Genomic DNA, 24,809 nt, shown 5'->3' with positions numbered 1-24,809 from the left:
TTGACTAAGCAAGGAAGGTTACTAATTGGAAGAAAATTAAAAAGAAATCTCTAAATCAGATAGTTTATTATAACAACATTACATAGTTTGTTTATTTTCATTTATATACTATATGTATAATATTTGTGTACATATTACAGCCAAAGTGATAAATCTGGATAGGAAGGTACTATCTAGCTGTGAGTTTCTCCGTTGTGACTATTTTATTTTTGTGATAAAATAGAACTTAGGTAGGCAAGCTCTCCAACAATATACGATTTTATATTTTTTTACAGTGATTTTCCATGGCATCTATAATTTTCAGTAATATCTCTATCTAATCACATTGTCTGTATTTAAGTACACATTTCTTGAGATTTTAATTCAAAAGGCACTATAATCTTGTGCAGTAATATTTCGTAAATCCTAATAAGCAATCAGTTATGTTATCACAGTGCATAATCTATCACATGTTTATATAAATATCTTTAACTTTCACTTGGTACTGCGATATTTTATTAAAAAGCAATACAAATTAAGCCTTATGAGTACTTATCCCTAACGTACAATATTTGGACTTTTCTGATATGTCTGATTTTCAATGTTTTTAAAAGTGATTTTACTAGTAAATTATGTGCAATGTTCTAAAACACTTATAAAAGGTAAATATTATATAAGTGTATAATCGAAGCTTAATTACACGAATTGTGTTTAATAATATACTTATAAGGACAATAATGGCATTATACCAGTCTGTAGGTTAAGTTATGAAGACATTATTTTAATTTTGTCATTTATCCAGATCGTCTTATTGAATTAAATAATAGAAAAATAGTACTCTTAGCAAGATCTGATTGAGTGCCTAAAATCTAAAATCCCTTCAATGGGCTATTTGGTTAAGCTTTCTACAATTTAATAATAATAGATACCTTTTTCACACTGGGTAAATACAAGATATTATGTTTTAAGCCACTGAATAAATATTTACCTAGTTTTAGTACACAGAAAATATGAAACAGTATTTTCGTAGAACAAGACAATAAAAAATTGATCTCAAAAATATTAATTCTTAAGCATATCTTATACCCCTACAACTTTCACATACAATTGACTTTTTGTTCGGAAATTCTAGCCTTCTGCGATCCATTTCACCGTCGACCCATCCTAACAAACGATCTTTTAAATATAAAATTGTTTCTTGACGAACAACACCTTCTTGGAAGAACTCTTTGAGCACTATTACGATGCCATTGTCGTTATCTCTGCTCGGGTCGCCCAGTGGCCTCTCGTGCTTCATATAGTTGAATACAAACTTAACTATTTGGACGATTAGATCTTCTTCGGGACTCAACAGCCTCAGCCTGGCAATGTCTTCAGGAAGGAGTTTGGATAATACATTGAAGGATATAGTCATCAAGTTGGCGTATACATCTTGGCTTAAATTTTCTAACATAAGAGCTACATTTTCGGCGCCAGACGCACTTACTCTCACTAGTAGTGATCCAATTCTTAGTATTTCACCGGGGTGAATTCCTACTAGTGTTGTTTCTTCCTCGCCTTCTATGTAACCTGAGACGGCATTCGTTGTTGGCATAATCCGTGTTGGTACATTATTTGTGTTGACAGAGGCTGGTCCAAGTGAACTGAACAGTTGTGCCCTTCCTTCCTTACCAAGGTTATAGAGCTCTGCAGGGTTGAATTTGTGCTGGGAGTTCAAGTTAACCTGACCATCAGAGGTCATGGATATTCTGAGCTTGTGTTGGTTGACATCTTTGTTGATTCGGAGCACGTCGGCGAAGTACTGGTCTTTGTCGATGATGTTCTGAATGCCTCTAATGACTTCCGTGTTGCCTTGTATGGCACCTTGTATCCTTCTCGATTCAGCGCTGATCTTGTCGAACATTTTTCTGGAAATAAATTATGTTGTTATTAAATTGGATACGCATGATTTTTCCAGTAAACTACATTTATGGTTTGATTTTTCCACTCATATTTTTTAAAATAAAATTCAGAAGGTTACAAATGTTTTTGGTGAATAAAACTAAAATTACGGTATCAATTTAAATCATAAGCTTAAAATTGATAGTTTTTAAAGAAGGAGGAGTACATTTGCTGCCAAAGATAATAAAAGTAAAACCTCACCTGTGTCTATTGCTCCTAAGAGTGGCCCGGTACTCGTTGATCGCTTTAGCCTGAGCATCCTCTATAATACTCTGGGCCGTTCGGTTTGACACTACGGCGTGACAGAAGAACAAAGTCGCCGACGCGAATTGGAACAATTCTAACTTAGTCGGCTTCTCTCCATGTTTGCGGTACTAGAGAAAAAAAAACAAGTATTACAACATCACAAATCAATATAATGGAAATCTATCGTAAATAAATAAAATGAAAAAAAAAAACATATCGTTTATTGAATTCCATAACGCACCATCGACCGATGTCATGTATGCCCCACTTTGTCGAAAAACAGTGCATGACATTCGTCTCTACAATTTTTTTTCTGAAGGTAGGTCAAAAATTTCTTTGGTTGATAGAACATAAGGTGGAAAATATAAAATAGTTGTTATATTACTTAGAACAGATGAAGGTGTTTTATGTTGATAGTATATAGTTTACACAAAATAAACGAAAGTACGTATTTGTGAAAATAATGGATGTGGTCTGCCTATGACCGGGATGGTAGGCTTTCGTTGGGGGAGGCATATACGTCCAGCAATGGACGGCAATTTTCGGATATTATGATAATGATTTGTGAACTTACTTTCAGTATAATATGAAGGAGACTGTTGACGACGCCCGCGCCACCGGTGACCATGTTTGCGTGACGTAATACTTCCACAGACACAGCCAGCGCTTGTCCTGTCTACAAATAAAAACTCATTACTAACAAACTTTTTTAAGATTATAAAAATACATCTATTTGTTTACATAGATCTATATTTACAATAAACATAAAAAACTAACCTAGTATAAACAAAATATCCCATAACATTTTAACATTTATATTAGTACAAAATAATAATCAATTTGTTCCAAACCAGTCTTAACAATTGTGTCAAATTATTCAATGATTTTAATAAATTCTTCTAAACATATTATGACATCAATCGATCTCAGTGGCGTGCACTTGGAGAGGCCTATGTCCAGCAGTGGACTGCGATAGGCTGATGATGATGATGATGATGAAACATATTATTCTTTATTTTACAATCGATGTCATTACCTACTAGAATATAATATATACCTCGTGTGTTCATAAGTTTTGAGACAAACTTTTTACTTATAAAAATAAACAAAATGTCACTGGCTGCTGTATATTTCTTTTTCTAATTTTGAATTTGGAATGTCTAATTTTGAATTTTGCATTTGGAATATTATTTTATTTAATTTTTCTCGTAATGGAGGGAACAAAAGAATTACGTGCGATCGTCATTTCACTATTTAAGGTGGGAAGAAAACCTATGGACATTTTCCGAGAGCTGGAAAGTTTTGGTGTGAGCCGTAACTTCGTGTATTACACTGTTAAACGATACAAGGAGACAAGTTCTTTACAAGATCGGCAAAGAAGCGGTCGTCCACGCTCTGTGAGGACGCCTGCGAACATTAAAATCATCAGAGAGCGACTTCGGCGAAATCCATGTCGCACTCAGAAGAAACTCGCTCTGCAGACCAATATTTCGCGCGTTTCAGTCAGCAGAATACTGAAATATGATCTCAAGGTTAAGGCGTATAGCCGTAGGAAAGTACATTTTTTAAACGATCGCCTTCGTCAATTGCGACGCGAACGTTGTCCAGTACTGCTTAGGAGACACGATGCGAGGAAGATACTCTTCACCGACGAGAAAATCTTTACCGTCGAAGAAAAGTTCAACCGACAAAACAATAAAGTGTATGCCAAAAGTAGCCAGGATGTCCCAGTTTCAGCACGGAATGTCTCGCGTACTCATCATCCGGCTAGTGTCATGGTATGGTGGGGAGTTTCGTACGAAGGTGTCACTCAGCTTCATTTCTGCCAACAAGGCGTCAAGGTGAAAGCCAAAAATTATCAAAGTGACATTCTAGAGACTGTTGTGAAACCCCTGTCTAATACCCTATTCCATCACAAGAATTGGGTTTTCCAGCAAGACTCGGCGCCATCCCATAAGGCTAAAACCACCCAAGCTTGGTTGAGGGAAAATGTGCCGGCCTTCATTGCGGCGTATGAATGGTCCTCCTCCAGCCCCGACCTCAACCTGCTGGATTATTCTCTATGGATCGAATTAGAGCTCAGAGCCTGCCGAAAGTCCCACCCAAACTTGGAGTCACTTAAGCGAGCTCTCGTCCGAGAAGCGAAGCGAATTCTGCTGGAAAAGATTCGTGCCGCCATTGATGACTGGCCAAATCGTCTAAGGGCATGTATTAAAAACAGGGGCGGTAATTTTGAATAATAATTATATTTAATTTTTACTTACTATCTACTTGATGATTACTATTTTTTTTATAAATGTAAGTTTATTATTTAAAAAGATATGCAACTTTTATTTCGTCTCAAAACTTATGAACACACGAGGTAAAATGCCACTACGGGCGTATTTCCTGTAGTTGTTTAGTTTTGTATTTTTTTTTATTTCTAGGCTGGCGGCGACTCCATATAATGTACGCCGCTATGGCGATTCTTTTGTGTTGTTGTTATTTTCAGGCCCGTGGGGGTCGTGAACTCTTAGGGTGCATCCACACGGTGCAAGTAGCTTGTGCATAGTTGAAGCACATGCGCACTTTACAAGCATTTTAAAAACGTGCGGGTCCAGCGACTCGCGAATGTACCAAAGCAAAATACCCACCTGCGTGCTCTTGTCAATTGTGCATGTTAACTTGCTCCAGCTACATGTATCGTGTAGACGCACCATTAATTACGTTACTATCGTGCAAATTTCCAATAAAACTTGATAGTACCTTTGTCATATTGGTGCCGGCGGCAGCGGACCGGGAGAGAAGCGAGCTAGCGGCGCCGGCGGCCAGGCCTACACTCGACGCCGCGATGTTCAACCAACTACCTCGAGCTTCAGCGTCTGTCGGACTGATGGTCTATAACAAAAAATATATAATAAAACATTATAATCGTTGCATGACATGAATAGTGACATTAACAGATTATGTGTTGTGAAATTATTCTATGGTCATGGTCGGTAATTACGTTAAAAGACTATTCCATGGTCCTGTGACATAATACTTAGTTACTTATTTATACTACACTTAACATAAATGCTATATTAGTATTTAGCCGTGGAAATCGTTTCAGCAAGTTATGCTGAGTGAGTGATTTATTTTTGGACACTCATAACGTAGAAAATCAAAATAAAAAACGCAGCAAATCAAATTCTAGAAGGCAAAAGGAAAACACAAAACCCGCCTCAGATGACCCACTGACCCAAATGAGTAGCAATGCTAATTAAAACTTCGTTCTCAAACAAAAAAATGTCAACAGACTGCTTTACGTTCGAAAAAACAAACGAGCATCACTTGTTAATAATATTGTTGCTTAGTTGTTTAACCACCAGTGGCAGCCAACCATTTGTAGGAACTAGCGTACGGGGATATGCACGAAGGATATGGCACACCGCTCAGACGCGCGTACCTACATGAAGTTAGTTGCGGGCCGCCATTAAGATTGGGGAGAACTATATTCACCTTTTTTTTCTTACCTGTTCATGAACACTTCTATCATGTAAGTGAAGAGAGGACCGTACAAGGCCGTAGACCCCGGTGGCTACCGTAGCAGCCGCCGCACCCACCAGCACGACCGGGGCTACTGGAGTGAAAGCTGCCACCCCAATAACTCCAATAGCACCGATAGAAGCCACTGTGCTAGCCGTGTCGACTGTGCTTAGCACCCGCGCTTTTATACCGAGCGTCGGAGAAGGTGCCACTGTCAATTTTACTGCGAAAGTTTCGTCTCCCTGAAAAAGTAAAATAATATGCCGATTAAATAATAGAGTATTATATTCTTTTTATTTTTTCATTAATTGAAAATAGAGGTATAGTTATCGGCATGGATAATGAGCTCTCGGCGGAAGAGTGGGGATCGATTTGCGCACTGTAAACTTAAGGCAATAAACCAATAAATCACTTCTGTGCAGGTGAACGTCAGGGCTCAATGTCCTTGCCGATGATTATACGCAATACATTTTATTAGTCAGTCATAAAGTGACATGGATCATTCATTACTTATTGGCGTGTAAAAGGCAATGGTCTCTGGGATTTATTACTGAGATTCAACTCATGCCAATAAAAATTCTGGGCAATTTGTTGCGCCACTTCTTCCCAGCAATAAGACATAGGAAGTGGTGTAAGGTGGCCGTTTTGGGGGCTGTTTTTGAGTATTTTTTGTCATTAAAAAAGTACTGATTGTTATCCTAGTTTGATTAAATAATTTTGAGTTTGATATATAAATTGAAATCCGTGAAATTACTTATACATATTTTCAATGAATAGTGCAGTAATTCAGGGGATTTACAATAAATTACTATGTATGAAGTTCTAAGTAATAAGTTTTCTTTCCTCACCTCTATTAGGGTTCCAGTGTACTCTCCATTTTCAGGCACAATAATGACACATTTTGGCAGAGTATTGTTTGTTAGGTACGAGTCCCAGTCGTGATATACTCGGGCATTCTCATCGATGTAGACTCGGCACGACTTCACTGTAATTATTATATTAATTTGTGAGTACATAATTTATAGAAAGGTTCTGTACACTACATAATGTTGTACTCCACGTTAAACAGGCAAAATATTTGTATTTTCCCCGCATTCTGTGTACAATAGGATAATATTTTGAAATAAATTATATATTTCAATAATTATCCTCATCCTCCGAGCCTTTTTCCCAACTATGTAGGGGTCGGCTTCCAGTCTAACCGGATTCAGCTGAGTACCAGTGCTTTACAAGAAGCGACTGCCTATCTGACCTCCTCAACCCAGTTACCCGGGCAACCCAATACCCCTTGGTTAGACTGGTGTCAGACTTACTGGCTTCTGACTACCCGCAACGACTGTCAAGGATGTTCAATGACAGCCGGGACCTACAGTTTAACGTACCATCCGAAACACAGATATATTTCAATAATCTAAGAGGAAAACCTACATCCGTCAGCAATGAGGCTACAATTCATAATATAATATTTCATCTGATAAAAACTGATTGACTTTTTGTCAAAAAATAATAATGTAACATTTTATGAAAAATCCTAGTATGAGCAGTATAATTTTATATGATTTTACTAAGTAAGCGACCATACTTACTTCCAACAGTTGTAGGTATGCACTTTCTGACTCTGAATACCGCAGTGCACCATATATCACTGTCAGTTTTTTCATGCAAGTCCAACCAGTAGTTTGACGGTTGTATCTGATAGAACTTCAGAGGTTTTGGTTTAGCACACACAATCAGAAGCACAGACATTACTATGTCATCGTCATTGTGGGAATATTTACCTGGAAAATAATTTTAATATTTGTAGTACATATTGAATATTTTGGTTTATTGCAAATTGGATTTAATAGCAGCAAAATATAACTTGATTATGATACATACTTTGTTCACATAATTTTTCATATACTCTCATGACTTGTTCCTTTTGTCTCGAAGTATATCCTTCAAGATGTGCGTGCTGATCGTCCTCAACTTCTGAAAGTTCACCTTCATAGCTTGGACCACCAAAAAGAGCAAATGCTACATTTTGTAGCAAATAGTTTCTATTACTTTTCTCATACCTATAAAAAAAATATTGCTTGTAAAAATAACTGCATAAGATTTGAGGAAAATCGGAAACACTATTGGCATGTTTATAATAATATTTAGTGAGTGTTTAATGATAATAATTTCACCCGCATCCCGTGGGAACCTCGGCACAAACCCGGATAAAAAGTAGCCTATAGCCTTCCTCGATAAATGGGCTCTCTAATACTGAAAGAATTTTTCAAATCGGACCAGTAGTTCCTGAGATTAGCGCGTTCAAACAAACAAACAAACTCTTCAGCTTTATAATATTAGTATAGATTCAATTTTTATAATTTTAAATATAATTAAATTGATAACGCCATAACTTACTTCACCCAGTCGCAGTCGCCTAAATTTTCATAGTACTCTTGTTGTATTTGTACTGGAGAAAGTTGCATCATAGCCTCAACAGCCTTTTCAATATGTACATCATCACCCTCATTTTGTAAAGTAACTGCTTCCGGAAGAATCTCAAAATTCTCCACTTGCTGTAGTATACCCGAGTGCTGGGAAGCCATCTTTATCTGAAATTTATAATTAATTATAATTATTGCATCATGATTAATACTTATAAGAGTGCCATGATCTCATGAGCAATTACGTAAATTGATCATAAGTACCTATAGCAAGCAATATGTCTAACATTGTCTGGGAACTGCAACAAACAGCATGTTGTGCTTCAAATTTTAAGATTATTTTATAAATTTATGGAGACATGCGTGTACTTAGTGACTCATTACTAATCAGCATAAGTGCACATATACCTATTATGTACCTACGTACTTAGTACGCGTGTACATAGGCGTACCAATGAAAGAGGGATTCTTTTGTTTCTGTTTATTGGTTGTTTATAGGGTATTATGTTAAACCAACTATAGCTTAGTAAACTTTTCTAATATGTCACTAATTAGCTTAAATTAAATAAAAGAGTACTCGAGTTTTTATTTACAATATGTCTTACCACAAAATGCGGTTCACGATTCGCCCACGATAGTTATGTTAACACAATGAAAGACCATGCACAATGTCACAGGAATGTCCGGGTTAAAGCTATGAACATTTATCCAACATAATATTGCGATCGTCGTAAACTCAGCGTGTGTAATTATTCGATTCTTCAAGTTTTGACATTTGCTTTGTTTTGACATTTTCACTGATAATTTTCCATTGTGACGTTTAAGTCATAGACAAGGTTAACAACTGATCTCACCAAATTCTAGCAAATATTTTTTTTCCAAGTTTTTGGGAGTTTTACAAAATGCTTAGAAAACTTGACTGAATACTGATATACAGCCACGTCGTTAAAGTTGGAGTTTGGTATTCTTTGGAGTATTACAGGATGATAAATAAAATCCAGCATATTTCGACTAGTGGAACCACACTTTTACTTTGATGATGTGATTCCCGACCATAGACTTCAGAAAATTGTTTTCATTTCATAAAAAGAGGACCAGCATTTGACTATTTTTATCCTAAACATTATTTATAATAATCTAATAGTATTTTTAAATATAAACATGATTAATTATCACATGTTTTTTTTTCTGCAGCTTAAAAATAGTCTAAGATACAAGCTTGATAATAAAAATGCGCCAAGTTTAAATAATTATTTAACTGTATTTTTTTTTAATACCTACTTCGAGATTCTCCTTTCAAATTGGACTGTGTTGCAAATTATGCTTACATTTTTTGTTTTATTTATCTTTTGTTTGTAGAGGTAGTAACTATGGCTTGAAAAGATTAGGCGATTTGAAAGTTTTATTGCTAACATCTTGGAAAACTGATTGCAAAAAAGTTATAACTTTTCTAAGGTGTATTAATTACCTAAAAATAAAATACCTAGCCTAAATCCTTTTGGCGTTTCTTTCAACAAAAAATCTAAACAGCCGCCGCTTCTGCTAAACTATACACTAGACTCAGGTGTATATTTGATGACAATACAAAATGGGGAAGGTTTGGAGCTGACCTAATGACGGAGTCAGTGGACAGAGTCGAACAGTGGACAAATCAAATGGAGAGTCGTAGGAACTCCTGAAGGATATTCCTATGTAGGCACTTACTACCTTGTGTTTAGGCTTATTTTTAGTTTAGGAACTCACACCGCGATGGGTTGAACTTCGTCTGAAATTATCGGCTCTTTAATGGAGACGAAGTACTTACTTTACAACGAACTCCTTATAATAGGGGAGGCAATGATGCTAAATCGGTAGAATCTAGAGTTGAGCAGACACCTATTACATTTTGCAGATTAGTCAAAAATTAGAATAAAATGAATGTTAGAAAATGTCCCTTCTGCAGTGAGCCAGAGGGGATAACGTCCACTGAGTTTGAAAATATGGTTAAAGCACGTGTAAAGATAACATTTTGATGGACATACGTGGGCATATCAGATATTGATACTGTAGGTACTTAGATATGATACTGTCATCAAATATGTGTGTAATACATACCTTATAGTATAGTAATTACTTAATTGAAACTTTTGTATAAACCTAGGTATATACGAAATGTAGATGTTCGACAAAAACATAGTTACTGTAAAAAGTGAAATACATTAATTGGATTTTCAATCTATACATATAATAAATCTGTAAAAAAAGTGTGTCTGTACATTGAATATATTAAAAAAATAATAATTGGGTGGGGTTTAGAAACAGTAATGGAGCACAAATCCAAAAAAAAAATTCTGTCTGTATGTCTGTATGTCTGTATGTCTGTATGTCTGTTTGTTTGTACACGCTAATCTTCGGAACTACTGGACGGATTTCAATGATTTTTTCTTTGCTGTATCAGTATTAAGCCTGGTCAACATATAGGCTATAATTTATCTTCGAAACTTGAAGACCTGATGCAGAACACCAACAGACCAACAAAACTATAAGAGATACAAAAATGGTGCCATAGCAAAAATTGTTCCATGTGATGAGCATTTTCAGCTGAGATAATAAATTTTAGGATCTGGAACACCTGATGTGGAACCCCAACAGCCCAGCTTCTCTGTACCATATACAGGTATGACGTTTTAGCAAAAGTTGTTCAACTTGATAAGCACTTTCTATTGATTTATACAAATTGAAGATCTAAAACACCTGATGTGGAACTCCAGGGGCCCAGCTAGACTATAGCATATAGAGGTGTGACGTTTTAGCAAAAGTTGTTCAATCTGATAAGCACTCTCTGTTGACTTATAAAAATTGAAGATGTAAAACACCTGATGTGGAACCCCAGGAGCCCAGCTTGACTATAGCATATAAAGATATGACGTTTTTGCAAAAGTGGTTCAATCTAATAAGCACTCTCTATTGACGTATATACATCGAAGATCTGGAACACCTGATGTGGAACTTCAAGAGCAATACTACACTTGAAATGTATAGAAACGAATGTTATGAAATAGGTATGGTGACACAAAACCGACGATTATCCCTTTATACACTATAGAAATGAACCCAAGGACAATCCCCGGTGGACGTCGTTAAAAAAAAGACAATCCCCGGTTCTGTGCTATACTATTGCTAACGGTGGATGAAAACTACTTGGGATATTGTGATGGGATGCTAATGGACTAGGAATGGGGAAACTACGTTAACTATGGCACCTGCCGATGACAATGTATTAGATACATGTAAAAATTGCAGGTGGAGACTTCGCCAGCTCATCACCATCGCCAGCAGGGACATGAGCGGTTGAAGTGTGAGAATACCTCGGCGGATTTTAAATGCAGATTACGCGCTCCCTGTGGGTCACTTACCACGAGGCACCTATCCTCCGAGCAGGGCTACTAACCTTGCTCTAGCGACTCCACTCTGGACGGCCAAGCCAAGCCAGAGGCGTGAGACCTACCCCCGTCATGGTTCACTCCGACCGGCCGGAACTCAGTATATATAGCCCCGCGGGGTAGCTACTCCCCGTCATCAGCCTCAGATGTCCTGCGGTGCTTATATCTCATTATTATTGTCGTTATTATCTCAAGAGCCTTTGTCCCAATTATGTTAGAGTCGACTTTCAGTCACGATGCAACTGAGTACCAGTGTTTTACAAGGAGCGACTGCCTATCTGACCCGCTTACCCGCTCAACCCAACACCCCTTGGTAAAACTGGTCAGACTTACTGGTCTGACTACCCATAAAGACTGCTAAGAATGTTCAATGACAGCCGGAACCTACAGTTTAATATGCCTTCCAAAAAACGGTCATTGGTATCCAAAATATACGTAGAAAGTACCTACAAACGAACTTAGAAAAGTTGCATTGGCAGGTACTTGCCAGACCTGGAATCAAAGACGCACGCTCATACTTGAGAGATTGGTTCTCTACCCACTAAAGCACCACGACTTCCACTAAGTCACCACGACTTTGTCATCTATTTAATGTTTTTTTACGTAATAATACGTGTAATATTTTTGCCACACACAACTTAAATGCGGACTAATTAGAATCACTACTTTTATCCCTATGGTCGCGTCTATTGCGGTTCAGTTCTCAGCGTTTTGTTTAGTCTGCTGTGCTTTTGCCGTTGAAGTACAAAAATTAAATATATGAAACGTTTCTAATTCGTATTCCGTTGTTTTCAAGTCAACGGGCCCTTAAAATTCAATATCAGACGATTCAGATCTTTGATTTTGCTGACCCCGTAGTCGCTGGCATAAGGGACAGGATCCGCGTACGAAGTCGCGGGCAGAAGCTAGTTATAAATATAGACAAATAAGATAAATAATATAGCCCGATTAATATAGACTTCTTCTTTTACATTCTGTTAGAATGGTACCTACCTAGTTAAGTGTGGGTAAATTATGTCGTCTTATCGTATTCGATAGTTAAAATTTTACGACGCGATCAAATTGTAATCAGTAGCAAAATGCATCTAATTAACTACCTACCTATAGATCCTAGCTAGCTGCAGAAGTACGTACTTAAATCTAGTAATTAATACTGAACTTTATGTTATCAAAACTTAGGTTCTACCTAGGCTAGTTACGTAGGTCACACTTAGATGGATAGGTACTATATAAAACCCATGCGAACGTATCATCTCGTACTGATTATCATCGAAACAGGACGTCCTCGGTCAAATTTTAATGATTTCAACACCATTGTTCGAGTGTCGCTCATCCATTGGAAGTTTACATTTTGGTAACAATGTACGAGTATGTTATTATCAGTGCGTAATATTTCGTGTCAACTCGACGTACACAACACCTCGTAATGTGCCTGCCTTAACACACATGTAGATACGCCAATACGTTTTCCAAAGCCGTTAGTACTGAACGTATTCAGTAATTCTCGGTGTAATAGCAATGCCGCGTGATAAGACCGTTTTCAAATGTCGAAGTTATTATCAAAAAGTGATTCGATACGATCAACAGTTTTAATAGACTTTTTAAGAAGATCATTAAAATCGATAACGGATTTTTTTCTAATGTAAGTGTTAAAAGTGTAGCCTTTTCAGGCAAAGTTAAACGTAGATATTAATTTTGTGATGTAAAGGAATAAAAGTCGGTTTATTGGACTAATGTAATTTTAGCTCTCTCCGATAATACTCGGAATGAATTTGGAAAAATAGCACAGAATAATGAGCCTAATAATGCGGTAACAACAGTTGTCGGAATTAGAAATTTAGTGTTAGCTTACGAGTAATTTACGTCTAAGGAGATATTTAAAATGCCTTATATTTTGAATGCAGTACGAAGAAGAGTTTCAGTGAAAGCTGCTATTTTTCTAATTTTATGCATGTGCTCTCTTATTCCCATTATATCTAATTTAGACTATGTAAAAAATTTGGCTTCACCTGATCCGGATAGTGCAAGTGTGATGGACAGAGTGCATATTTCTACTGTGGAAAATTTCTATGAACAACGTGTGGTGAGTATTTTTAGGTCCGATATTATTTGTTGATTAAGTACCTACTAGGTGTTTCCCCGCGTCCCCGGGGATCTTCCCGTAACTTGGCAAAATACAGCCTATGCTAGTGTTTCTCGAGATTAGTGTAACTTCCCAACAGTGAAAGAATTTTTCAAATCAGTTCAGTAGTTTCGGATAAATAAAATGTTTCCTCTTTATTATTATTAGTCATATTAGTAATTTGTTTATCAGTAGGTAATTAGTTTTAGTATATTAGTCTAGACATAGATAATATATATACGATATAGGTAGGTACGTTTAGGTGTTATGGTGTTCTGTCAATTTAGACTACCCCGTGGCGCGAAGAGGGTCCCGGGTTCAATTCCCGGTACTTTCGACATTTGTGTGATGAGCATGCTTGTTAGCTGATTAGTTGGTGGTGGTTGTCAAAATATATGAATTTACAAACATATAATTTTTAACGTATTGTGGGCTTATCAGTTGTGATACCTAATACCCGTTATACAAAGTAATCAGCTGCTTGCCTTGGGGCAAATGGATCGTATGTATAAAACTGTACTACTGTTTATTACAGCTCACAAAACTAAGACAAATAATGATCAAAATTTTAAGAATATATTAAGGAATTAGAGACAATTGTTACTCATATTTAGGGGGGTAATTATTTGACAAATAATATGACTTTTTGTTTTGGATGAAATCCAGTCGTTAACCCAAGGTACCAAGGTACCGGTCCGATTAGAAAAATAATTCCATTGTTAGAAATCCCATTTACTATACTTCAATTCCGCCCATCAAATATGTTCAACTCTTGGCGCTATTAGACATAAAATGTATGAGAAACTAAGTACTTTGTACCCAGTACCAGTGTTTTTTATTCATGATGTTTCGAGCCTTTTCCCAACTATGTTGGGGCGGCTTCCAGTCTAATCGGATGCAGCTGAGTACCAGCGTTTTACAAGGAGTGACTATCTGACCTCCTCAACCCAGTTACCCGGGCAACCCAATACCCTTGGTTAGGCGGGTGTCAGACTTACTGGCTTCTGACTACACGTAACGACTGCCAAGGATGTTCAATGACAGCCGGGTAGCCATTTTTGCCAAAGTTGCATTCGTACTTACCCGACCTGGGGCCCGATTCTCCTAATTTTACTTAAGCGCCATTCGATTGACGTTCGACTCGATTCGACTGAGATCCAATCCCGGCTCGATTACGATTGAAGCGTATGTGGCATTCCGCTATTTTTTCTTTGAAATAAACGTTTTTATCCTTTTCTGTCATTCAATAATGAATCATTTTGTCTGCGAAATATTTACGATTGCAAAATGATTGTACAGCAAACTACCGTATAGACCAAAATCATCAAAATAGCAGACCAATCACACACCAATCAAATGTCAATCGGATACGATTGGTCTTTTATTAGTAGCAGAATGCCCGATATGGTTAAAACTGCTACTACGATCATATTGCGATTCGATTTCTATTCGATTTTGACATTATTAACTTAGGAGAATCGGGGCCCTGGAATCGAACCCACGCACTCATAACTGAGAGGTTGGTTCCTTACCCTTGTTGGATTAGAAATATTTTTGTGAAAAAAGTGAGTACGCATCCTATGGATGGAAGACTAATATGCAATCATTAGTGCACGACCAGCTAGACACTGGCAAGGTATTATTAACTTTGTAGTAGTTTATCAGTCAATTCAATAGAAACCTCTCAACTAGCATTATCGGTAATGATCCTACACTAAGGTAAAATAATTACCTGCTATTGGTTAATAAATAATCAATAGGTAGGTATACTTTATCACGTTTAGTATCATCATAACTTCATATAAATGATGATCTCATGTAAATAGAACCAGGTAGCGTCCCGTCACGACTCACGACTGCCAGTAAAAAGTGTTGAAAAATTAAAATCTAATTGATCTTCTTTATAAACTATCAATAAGCGTAATTGAGGTCAGATGTATAAAAAATTAAGTATGTTTTGTACTGATAGGTACTTCATTTGCCCATTCCATATTAATAATAGTTCAACCAAAATTGAATCCTCACAGCACTCATCAGAATGCACGTTAATGTTGGTCCTGCCCCTGATCTCTCTCCGGTCGTGTCGGATTGCCATCCCATCGGGCTATGAGAGTGAAGGAAAGGGAGTGCACCTATGTTTGCCCAAATGCTTGTGCACTATAATATGTCCTGTGTAGGTACATTCTAAGAGGAAACGTACCATGGTAATTTAAAAGTAGAGATATATGTCAAAACGTAGGTGTCTTCTTACCTAGTTTATCTAATCTAACTCGGTTAAATAAGAGATGGACGGCTCTTATTCAATTGAGGCAGGTCATAATATTATGTTAGCGTGTGATATTGACTGCGTACTGTTATTCAATTCTGAAAATGTTATTAAAACACAGAAAAGATAGGTTATACAATCAGGAAGAACGTGTGAATATAAAAATTATATTATTGTTATTATGAGAGCCTATTCCCATGATTGTATCTGCTGGACAAAGATTTGTTTTGATTTAGTTCTCAAGTCTGTTATTGTAAGGGTGGGTCGCATCATTCGCATGACTTACTGGCATCTTGACATACTTTGACTTTAATGATAGCTAACCATAAGGGCGGTTAATTGCATTTTTTTGGCAGTCGCCAGAAAGATTAACAACCAGTCTTACCAAAGGGTACCGGAAGTCAGATTATCTGACTATAGTAGTAGATGTAAAACAGTGGTACTAAGCTGCACCCGGTTAGACTGCCGACCGAAGCCGACCCCAAAAGAAAAAAGGCTAGGCAGATGATTAAAATTGTTTAATAATAAAAATGATTTCTGTAAAAGTGTACGTAAAAATACTATCTTGTATGTTCCAGGAATGGCCGTCATCAAAGTTAGGTGGAATATTATTTCATCGTGAACCCATACCGAATCCTAATCCTAATGCTAACAGAACGTACAAAGTCCTCGTGTGGAAATATTGGGATTGGCTCAAAAATCGTCACGTATTGAACTATGGGAAAGCACGGTTGGTAAAATTTATTTTTCTTCATTATTTTGATCAAAGTATGGAGGTCTCAGGGGGAGGCCTATGTTCAGCAGTGGACGTCCTATGGCTGAGATGATGATGGATGATGGAGGACTGACAATTTGGTAGTTCCGGAGGTTCATTCTGGCCAGGTCTGTACTTGTACGGTTTACGTATTGACTAGTGAGAAACATTGTCTGTGGGAGGGTGATACTGTAGAATAGCACATCAGGAGGGTTTGAATCTTATTCATACGAGTTTATTCTCGAAAACAGGACAAACAAACATGGCACACACATCAGAACGAATCGTCGTTTTGAAACGCCACTCACGTACGATTATGTCGTATTCGCTATACGCGTGTAATGTGTATCATTCATGCGGTCATGCATAACCAGATTATGCAAAATATACGGGTACCAAGCTACAGCCATTTGACATGAATATGTGAACATATTTTATACCTTTCAGAAATGATAGAGCTGGAATACTCTGAACTAAGAGTCGTCCTAAAATTATGTAAAAAGGACAAAGTGCTCGTTTATTTAATGAACTTCTCTTTATATGTATAGGAACTTTCCGATTCATTGTACCGAGGGTGAAAGGAAAACTGACAGTAAAACTTATGGCCGTAGTTTATCATACTTTATAATATACGTTAGGAATTAAGAATACCTACACATTGTTTTTTACCTGTTTTCGAACGCTTTACCTCACTGTAAATAAGGGACTAGTCCTTATTTACTTTATAGTTCTGTCCATGAGAATTTAAAAGCATGTAATCTCACCACGTGGCTCTTTGCTTATTCAGTTGTGGTCACACACATACGGCGTTTCTTGTTAGATATCCAGTAGAATATAATAAACTATGGAGCAATATAGTTCATATTTACAATTGCTTTGCAGCTGCAATTTCAACATCTATATTTAAATTGAGAGTTTATGAAACACGATTAGTTGATCAAAACTAGTTCTGAAAACAGGTTGTACTTAAACAAATAACACAAACATATATTTTTGTCGTTTTCAGACATAAAGAGGATAATTTGCTAGAAGGCTGCAGTGTGAAAAATTGCGTTTTTACTGGAGATGATAGCCAGATGGATACTGCAGACGCTGTGCTCATACATTTGCAAAGAGGACTGATTCCTGAAGTAAAACACAGAAACCGCAAACAAAGATGGATATTTTTGAATGATGAGTCTCCAAAAAATAAATTTTCTCTAGCAAAGGAAAACCCGAGCTTGCAGAATTTTTATGACGTATTCAATTGGTCTATGACCTACAGGTACAATATTTTCAATGTTTGATAACCAAATAACTTCTATGAGCTGGTCTAACGGATGTGGTGTGTACTCATCTTTTTTGTGTTAGTTCACAGTATATATTATACAAAGAGTCTGTGGCCTATTGCATGAATAAAATAGGTAGAAGAAAAAAAAAGCTGACATACATTTTGACCAGCATTATTCTTGTGTTTCTTACTTTCTAGGAGTGATGCCGATGTACCAGTGCCGTATGGACGAACTGTAGCTTTGGAAAGACCAGTACTATCAGAATTTGTCATGACGGAACTTGCGGCAATGGTGCCCAATTGGAATCGAAAGAGACGAGACCGACCAGTAGCGCTGCTCATGTCCAATTGCGGAGTACAAGCTAGAAATGACTTTGTTGCAGAGTTGAAGAAATATATTCATGTTGATGTTTATGGAAAATGTTCAGATAATCAGGGATACAGAATGAGGTAAGTAAATGTTGTTTTATTTTAAAGACATACCTAGTATTTTTAATCAGTAGTTGTTTCAAGTAGTTTCAAGATGTGATAGAACAACAAAGTAACAAGATGTTGGAATCACCCTCTGGAAATGCAAGCTATAAATGTCTCCGTAACACAATTTTATTTTATTTCAGTTGCCCTGGACATTTTAAAGCGGACTGCGACCCAGTAGCGAAATATTTATTTTATTTAGTATTAGAAAATACTAGTTGCTTTCAATATTTGACTGAGAAGGGGTTCTATCATGCATACGAAAAAGGTGCTATTCCTGTTATATTCGGCCCTTCAATGGAGGACGTCGAAAGTTTACTGCCGCCACATTCATACTTGTTCGTAGATGCGGAGACGAGTATAGAAACAGTAGCAAACAATATCAAAGCCATAGCTGATAATAATGATCTTATACTAGGCATGCATATGTGGAGAAATCATTTTAAAGTAGTCAATGAACACGGGTATTTTGGCACAAAGTCATACCATTTGTGTCGTTTGTGTGAAGCACTAAATTATAATGACGAAAGTGAGAAGATTTATGACAAAGAACGTCTTGATCTGTTCCTGGATCCATCCAGTGCCTGCTATGAAAGCAAATTCGCTGTTAAAAAAAATACAACTGCTTCAGTATTATGAATTCTTTAAATATCAAAAAGTGTTCACTCCGTAGCGTCAAACTGGTATTTTTTGGACCAACATTTGTCTGAGTCCGCAAATCATTTCGGAGTTTTGAAAGTTCCCTCCCGGGATCTTGCTGGAGAAATATAAATCCACTGTTCATTGAGTAATAAATTTCATCGCATTGTTATTCAGGGAGAGATGGTCCCTTTGAATTATGATACAAGTTTGTTTTTATTACTGTATTGTTGAAGGTGTTAAAGAGGACGAGTTAAACGTAGCTTAAGATTTAGGTTGTTTTAATAAAAAAGTTTTTTGAACTTAGTTTTTTTGTGAGTTATTTAATTAAATTCTCAATACATATAACATAGGTAGGTACTGAGTAAATATTTTTCGTTCAATAAATAGTGTTGACATTTTAGTCTAATTAAAGAAATATATAGAATTATGCACATATTTGACTACAACAATGCGCCAACAAATATCACATTAGAGCAACAGTAACAAAGTAGTTTGGCTTATCCTCAGAGGAAACGACAGCCACGTTAAGCCTTTGAGAAAACTTCTCCCAGCATTACGCAGCTATGGAACAACATTAATTGTTTTAAGAAATACACGGCTGCTCATAAAAGGCTTAGAGAGAGCTTAATTTTAGAGCCCGGCTTAAGTAAAGATTTTAATGCCAGGCTCAGTTTGTTGGGACTATCTTAGCTAATGTAATTTGCCGTTATTTTTACTTGGATTAGGCCTCTTTTGAAGAAAGAAAAAGTTCTTTGGAAGTGTGCGGTATTTTGTGCAAATACATTAAGGATAAAATAGCAAGCTTTGTTTGTTAAGCGAAGGATTTCTGTGTAAGTGAGAAGTAAATAAGCAGGAACATTAAGACGGAGTACATAAAAGTATCTTAATATATAATAGACTGATATGTTACAAAAAACTGAGAACAGGTTTAGGTAAAAAATCTCGGTTTTTTTGCAGTGTTCACGGCGCTTAAACGAAGGATATCAAAAACACAAAACCATACAAAACTGCGAACAGTAGATACTAGATTGTTCTACAGTAAGAAAGCGTTGAAAATAAATATTTCTTTAATTGACTTCCTATTAATATAAAAAAGTGGAGAGAAAACATATCACAATGCATTCCAGTTTTAATAGGATCTTACACAGACAGAAATGTGGAGGTAGTTCACTCATTTATTAAATTAAAGCAATCCCTGAATAACGTGGAAAACATTTTCACACTTTAATTATCCTTTTAGCCCCGGGATATTTTTATAATAGCGCGCTTGGCCGTCGTATCACATTAAAGTTAAAACATAAAAAGGGACTGTCCGTGAAAGGCTGGGAAAACGCATATTATGCCGTTAAACGATATTACCGGGATTTACATTCAGATTTAATTTCTATAGCCTCTGCATGCTAAAAACGTTGTGTTGTTAAAATATATCATTTTTATGGTAAACATATGCAAATTACTGCAGTAGCCTTATGTGACATGGTACGCATAATACCTACCTATAGCTACATGTGCTTTTACGTTTCTCCGCAGTAATGAGTTAAAAAACTCTATAATATATATTTTAAAAAATAAATTTAGTCTATTTACATTAAAACTTTACCTCAAAAACGAAGATTTTGTTCAAAATTTGTTCAGTTAAGTAAACAAAACGTTTAAATTACTATAATATTGTACCACATAAGAATCTATTTTATGATACACTGTACCTATTGTGATATTTTTTGATAGCTTCAGTTACATAATCACAAAATTATACATCGGGCGGTCAAGCGATTTAAATACTGATCCATGTTTTGATAAACGCGATATCATAAATACAAATTCTCAAAAATGATTATTATAATCAATCAAATCACACATCCTGTGATACATCATTTTACACTTAATGGATTACATCAGCTTCTTTTATTAATATTAATAGAAGTAAATAGATAAAATCAATAAAATTAATAGAAGTTAATTCTATATTCAATGATAAAAACTATATTTGATGGACGTAATCTAAAAAGGTCGTTGAGTACCTAGATAAAATATAGATATATTAAAACCTAAATATGTAGGTCGATGATAATGATAAAATAGTTATTTGTTATACAAGAGTGCAAAGTTGCTTTTTAACCGCGGGCTCAATTTTGATGACCGAGCAAGCGAAGGATTCTAAAATTCACCAATTAATGAAACACTCGCTACGCTCGTGTTTCAATTTTAGAATCCTGAGCGATAGCGAGGGAATCAAAAGAGCACAAGGTGAAAAATCTTTGCACTCGAGTGCAACACGTAACTTTTCATTCCACCTCATCGAGGAAATTACTAAATGCAAAAAAACAAAATGGCGCGCACATACGAGTATCAAATTAAAAAGATTAGTACCTATTAAAGTTCACATATTTGAAAACTCACTTTAAAAATGAAACGACGTTAAAAATCTGTGTAAAAACAATAATAAAAAATGCTTAATTAATTGAATAATTATTTTAAGCAGTATTTTATTTGTTTAATATGTATTTGTTTGAAAAGTCTTATCAAGATTGTCACAAATGGAGTATTGCACACGATGTTCTAAATTCAAATCACTTTGCCGCTCTAGAGGATAAAAACGACTTTTGCGCTCAGGTATCAAAGGGTAAAACTACTCTTTCCGAGATGGTGGGATGAAAATGTATTTTACCAAACGCAAATGAAAATTGCAAAATAGTCTGGTGAACTCTACCACAAGTTGACACATTTACCTACACTTTATGTTCCGTACATTAATTTTATTCCCGAGATTAATATAGCTACATGAAAATGGATATAAATAAGCTTGAAAAATGTAGGTACTTCGTAGTGCTCCATACAAACATTGCATTAAAGTTTCCAACAACGTTAGCTTAATACTCCAGCCAAGTTTGTGCGATTAGTTCATTTCGCAAATTCCGTGTTTCCTTAGTGCATGCTCTTAGATCTGAGGGTAACGTGAAACTTTATAAGGTAACGTTACTGCGGTACTATTTATTAAAAATTATTATGACTTCCAAATGGAATAAATTTAATCTACTACTTTAAAAGGAGCAATTCTTGTAATTATATTACTTACTTGTAATCTGAATCTCGAAAACGGCTGCAACTATTTTCAAGTTTTTTTTTGCATGGTGATTTGGGGGTAATTAATTCATATTTCTGTAGCAATTTTGGTCAGATTATGATTTTATTTTCTTAAGATAATTTACTTTACGGTTCCCTATATAAAAGGCATTGAATAATAAATAATACCTACAAATTTTCTTTTCACACTATCTATCTCAAAAATCGACGAAGAAATACAATTTCGAACACGTGACATTTTCCACATGATACAGGGTGACCCTGTCGCCATAAATCCGAATAACAATGCTCGGTAATCAAACCCAAACCCTCTTGATACATAATAGTTGTGAACACACGTAATACGGGGGCTAGCTTAAATTCAATTTTATTTCTTTCGGTTTATAGTTTTAGATATAAAAGCGCGTATGATAGGTACTTAGATTCTAGTAATTGGGAGTTTTAAGTTTTAGGAAATGATACTAATGGTATCTAACTGCTTTCCTTTGTGTAAAATCACGACTAGAGTTAGTTTTCAAAATTGCAAGAATTTATGTTGCCTAGGTTAGCAAACAATCTAAATATATAAAACTCAAAGGTGACTGACTGACATAGTGATCTATCAACGCACAGCTGAAACCACTGGACGGATCGGGCTGAAATTTGGCATGCAGGTAGATGTTATGACGTAGGCATCCGCTAAGAAAGGATTTTGATCAATTCTACCCCCAAGGGGATAAAATAGGGGATGAAAGTTTGTATGAAACTTTGTCAATTTTAAACCGATCGGACTGAGACTTTGCATGCATAAAGCTACTATGGCGTAGGCAACCCTTAAGAAAGGATTTTGATAATTTCTATCCCTAAGGGGATAAAATAGGGGATGAAAGTTTGTATACATCTTCTTAGATTTGTACACGCTAATCTTCCGAACTACTGAACGGATTTCAATGATTTTTTCTTTGTTGTATCAGTATTAAGCCTGGTCAACATATAGGCTATAATTTATCTTCGAAACTTGAAGACCTGATGCAGAACTCCTACAGACCAACAAAACTATTAGAGATACAACAATGGTGCCATGGCAAAAATTGTTTCATGTGATGAGCATTTTCAGATGAGATAATAAATTTTAAGATCTGGAACACCTGATGTGGAACCCCAAGAGCCCAGCTTCTCTATACCATATACAGGTATGACGTTTTAGCAAAAGTTGTTCAATTTGATAAGCACTTTCTATTGACTTACACAAATTGAAGATCTAAAACACCTGATGTGGAACTCCAGGGGCCCAGCTAGACTATAGCATATAGAGGTATGACGTTTTAGCAAAAGTTGTTCAATCTGATAAGCACTCTCTGTTGACTTATAAAAATTGAACCACACCTACACCTGATGTGAAACTCCAGGAGCCCAGCTAGACTATAGCATATGAAGATATGACGTTTTAGCAAAAGTGGTTCAATCTGATGTACTCTCTATTGACGTATAAACATCGAAAATCTGGAACACCTGATGTGGAACTTCAGGAGCAATACTACACTTGAAATGAATAGAAATGAACATTATGAAATAGGTATGGTGAATCAAAAAAGTAATTAGTCCGTCTTTTAGACACGTATTTTTCTTTTCTCTCTCTCACAAACAAATAATAACGAAGATACAACAACGCTTGAATTCACTGCTTAGTAAAAATTTTACATACCTAGACGTGGCGTCACGAGCCCCCACTCCGACTTTGTTGCGTTATATCTCATTATTATATTGTATGTCTCTTCCAGACCTCGAGACTATAGGATGCCAAGAATGTTCAATGACAGCCGGAACCTACAGTTTAACATCCCCTCCAAATGACGGTCATTGGTATCCAAAATATACGTACAAAGTACATATGAACTTAGAAAAGTTGCATTGGCAGGCACTTGCCAGACCTGGAATCAAAGACGTACGCTCATACTTGAGAGATTGGTTCTCTACCCACTAAACCACCATGACTTCCACTAAGTCACCACGACTTTGTCATCTATTTAATGTTTTTTTACGGAATAATACTTGTGTAATATTTTTGCCACACACAAATGCGGACTAATTAGAATCACTACTTTTATCCCTATGGTCACGTCTATTGCGGTTCAGTTCTCAGCATTTTGTTTAGTCTGCTGTGCTTTTGCTGTTAAAGTACAAAAATGAAGTATATAGAACGTTTCTCTTCGGTCCCTTAAAATTCAATATCAGACTATTTAGATCTTTGATTTTGCTGACCCCGTAGTCGCTGGCATAAGGGACAGGATCCGCGTACGAAGTCGCGGGCAGAAGCTAGTTATCTATATGTCTAAGTTAATGATGACGCATTATGGGTTTAGCTATAGTTTGCACCGGAACTATAGAAGAACTGTTGGAAACTTCTTATAAATTCCTGTTATTACAGTGTGGGTCATAACTACCCTAATAAAGATAGCAGCGACATGATTTTACTGCTTACAGCCGGATAGGATGGTCATGAAATGTATTTTCATTCAAATGGTCCTCGTCATTGCACCATAAACGCTCCAATCCCCTTTATTGACCCCGGGCCGATCTTGTTACCACCACTTAAGGCGTAATGGATTTTCTTTCACACCAAGTTGCATTAGGCCTATTTATTTGCTATCCCAGCTCCTCAACACGAACGTTTGCGATCAATTTCTCGCTAAATGGGCATTA

At 36.3% G+C, this 24,809-nt stretch overlaps 3 protein-coding genes across 4 annotated transcripts; 2 read left to right on the top strand and 1 right to left on the bottom strand.

Annotated features, from left to right (window-relative positions):
- Positions 1 to 49: 49 nt before the first annotated feature.
- On the bottom strand, positions 50 to 8,864 carry LOC110376441 (uncharacterized). 2 transcript variants are annotated; one of them, XM_021334914.3, is made up of 10 exons: positions 8,699 to 8,864; positions 8,068 to 8,261; positions 7,552 to 7,730; positions 7,260 to 7,451; positions 6,522 to 6,658; positions 5,661 to 5,915; positions 4,912 to 5,043; positions 2,741 to 2,842; positions 2,122 to 2,294; positions 50 to 1,886 (listed from the first exon to the last, which is right to left on the bottom strand). In XM_021334914.3, the coding sequence occupies exons 2-10, from the start codon at positions 8,253 to 8,255 to the stop codon at positions 1,049 to 1,051; spliced, it is 2,196 nt and encodes a 731-aa protein (XP_021190589.3). In that variant the 5' UTR covers positions 8,256 to 8,261; positions 8,699 to 8,864; the 3' UTR covers positions 50 to 1,048. The 2 variants fall into 2 exon arrangements, with proteins under 2 accessions (XP_021190589.3, XP_021190607.3); XM_021334932.3 differs by lacking the exon at positions 8,699 to 8,864 and adding an exon at positions 8,358 to 8,488.
- On the top strand, positions 3,009 to 4,529 carry LOC126055272 (histone-lysine N-methyltransferase SETMAR). The gene has a single exon (XM_049843859.2). It carries the CDS (start codon positions 3,378 to 3,380, stop codon positions 4,404 to 4,406), a length of 1,029 nt encoding a protein of 342 aa, XP_049699816.2. The 5' UTR covers positions 3,009 to 3,377; the 3' UTR covers positions 4,407 to 4,529.
- Positions 8,865 to 12,763: 3,899 nt separating the features above from the next.
- LOC110377183 (4-galactosyl-N-acetylglucosaminide 3-alpha-L-fucosyltransferase 9) lies at positions 12,764 to 19,342 on the top strand. Its single transcript, XM_021335904.3, has 5 exons — positions 12,764 to 13,598; positions 16,482 to 16,633; positions 17,664 to 17,921; positions 18,126 to 18,377; positions 18,545 to 19,342. Exons 1-5 carry the CDS (start codon positions 13,398 to 13,400, stop codon positions 19,038 to 19,040), a joined length of 1,359 nt encoding a protein of 452 aa, XP_021191579.3. The 5' UTR covers positions 12,764 to 13,397; the 3' UTR covers positions 19,041 to 19,342.
- Positions 19,343 to 24,809: the final 5,467 nt, after the last annotated feature.

This window comes from Helicoverpa armigera, chromosome 2, assembly GCF_030705265.1.
Source record: "Helicoverpa armigera isolate CAAS_96S chromosome 2, ASM3070526v1, whole genome shotgun sequence".
Lineage (NCBI taxonomy): Eukaryota > Metazoa > Arthropoda > Insecta > Lepidoptera > Noctuidae > Helicoverpa > Helicoverpa armigera.
The sequence above is the reverse complement of the archived record's forward strand: the minus strand, read 5'-3'. Positions and strand labels throughout refer to the sequence as shown.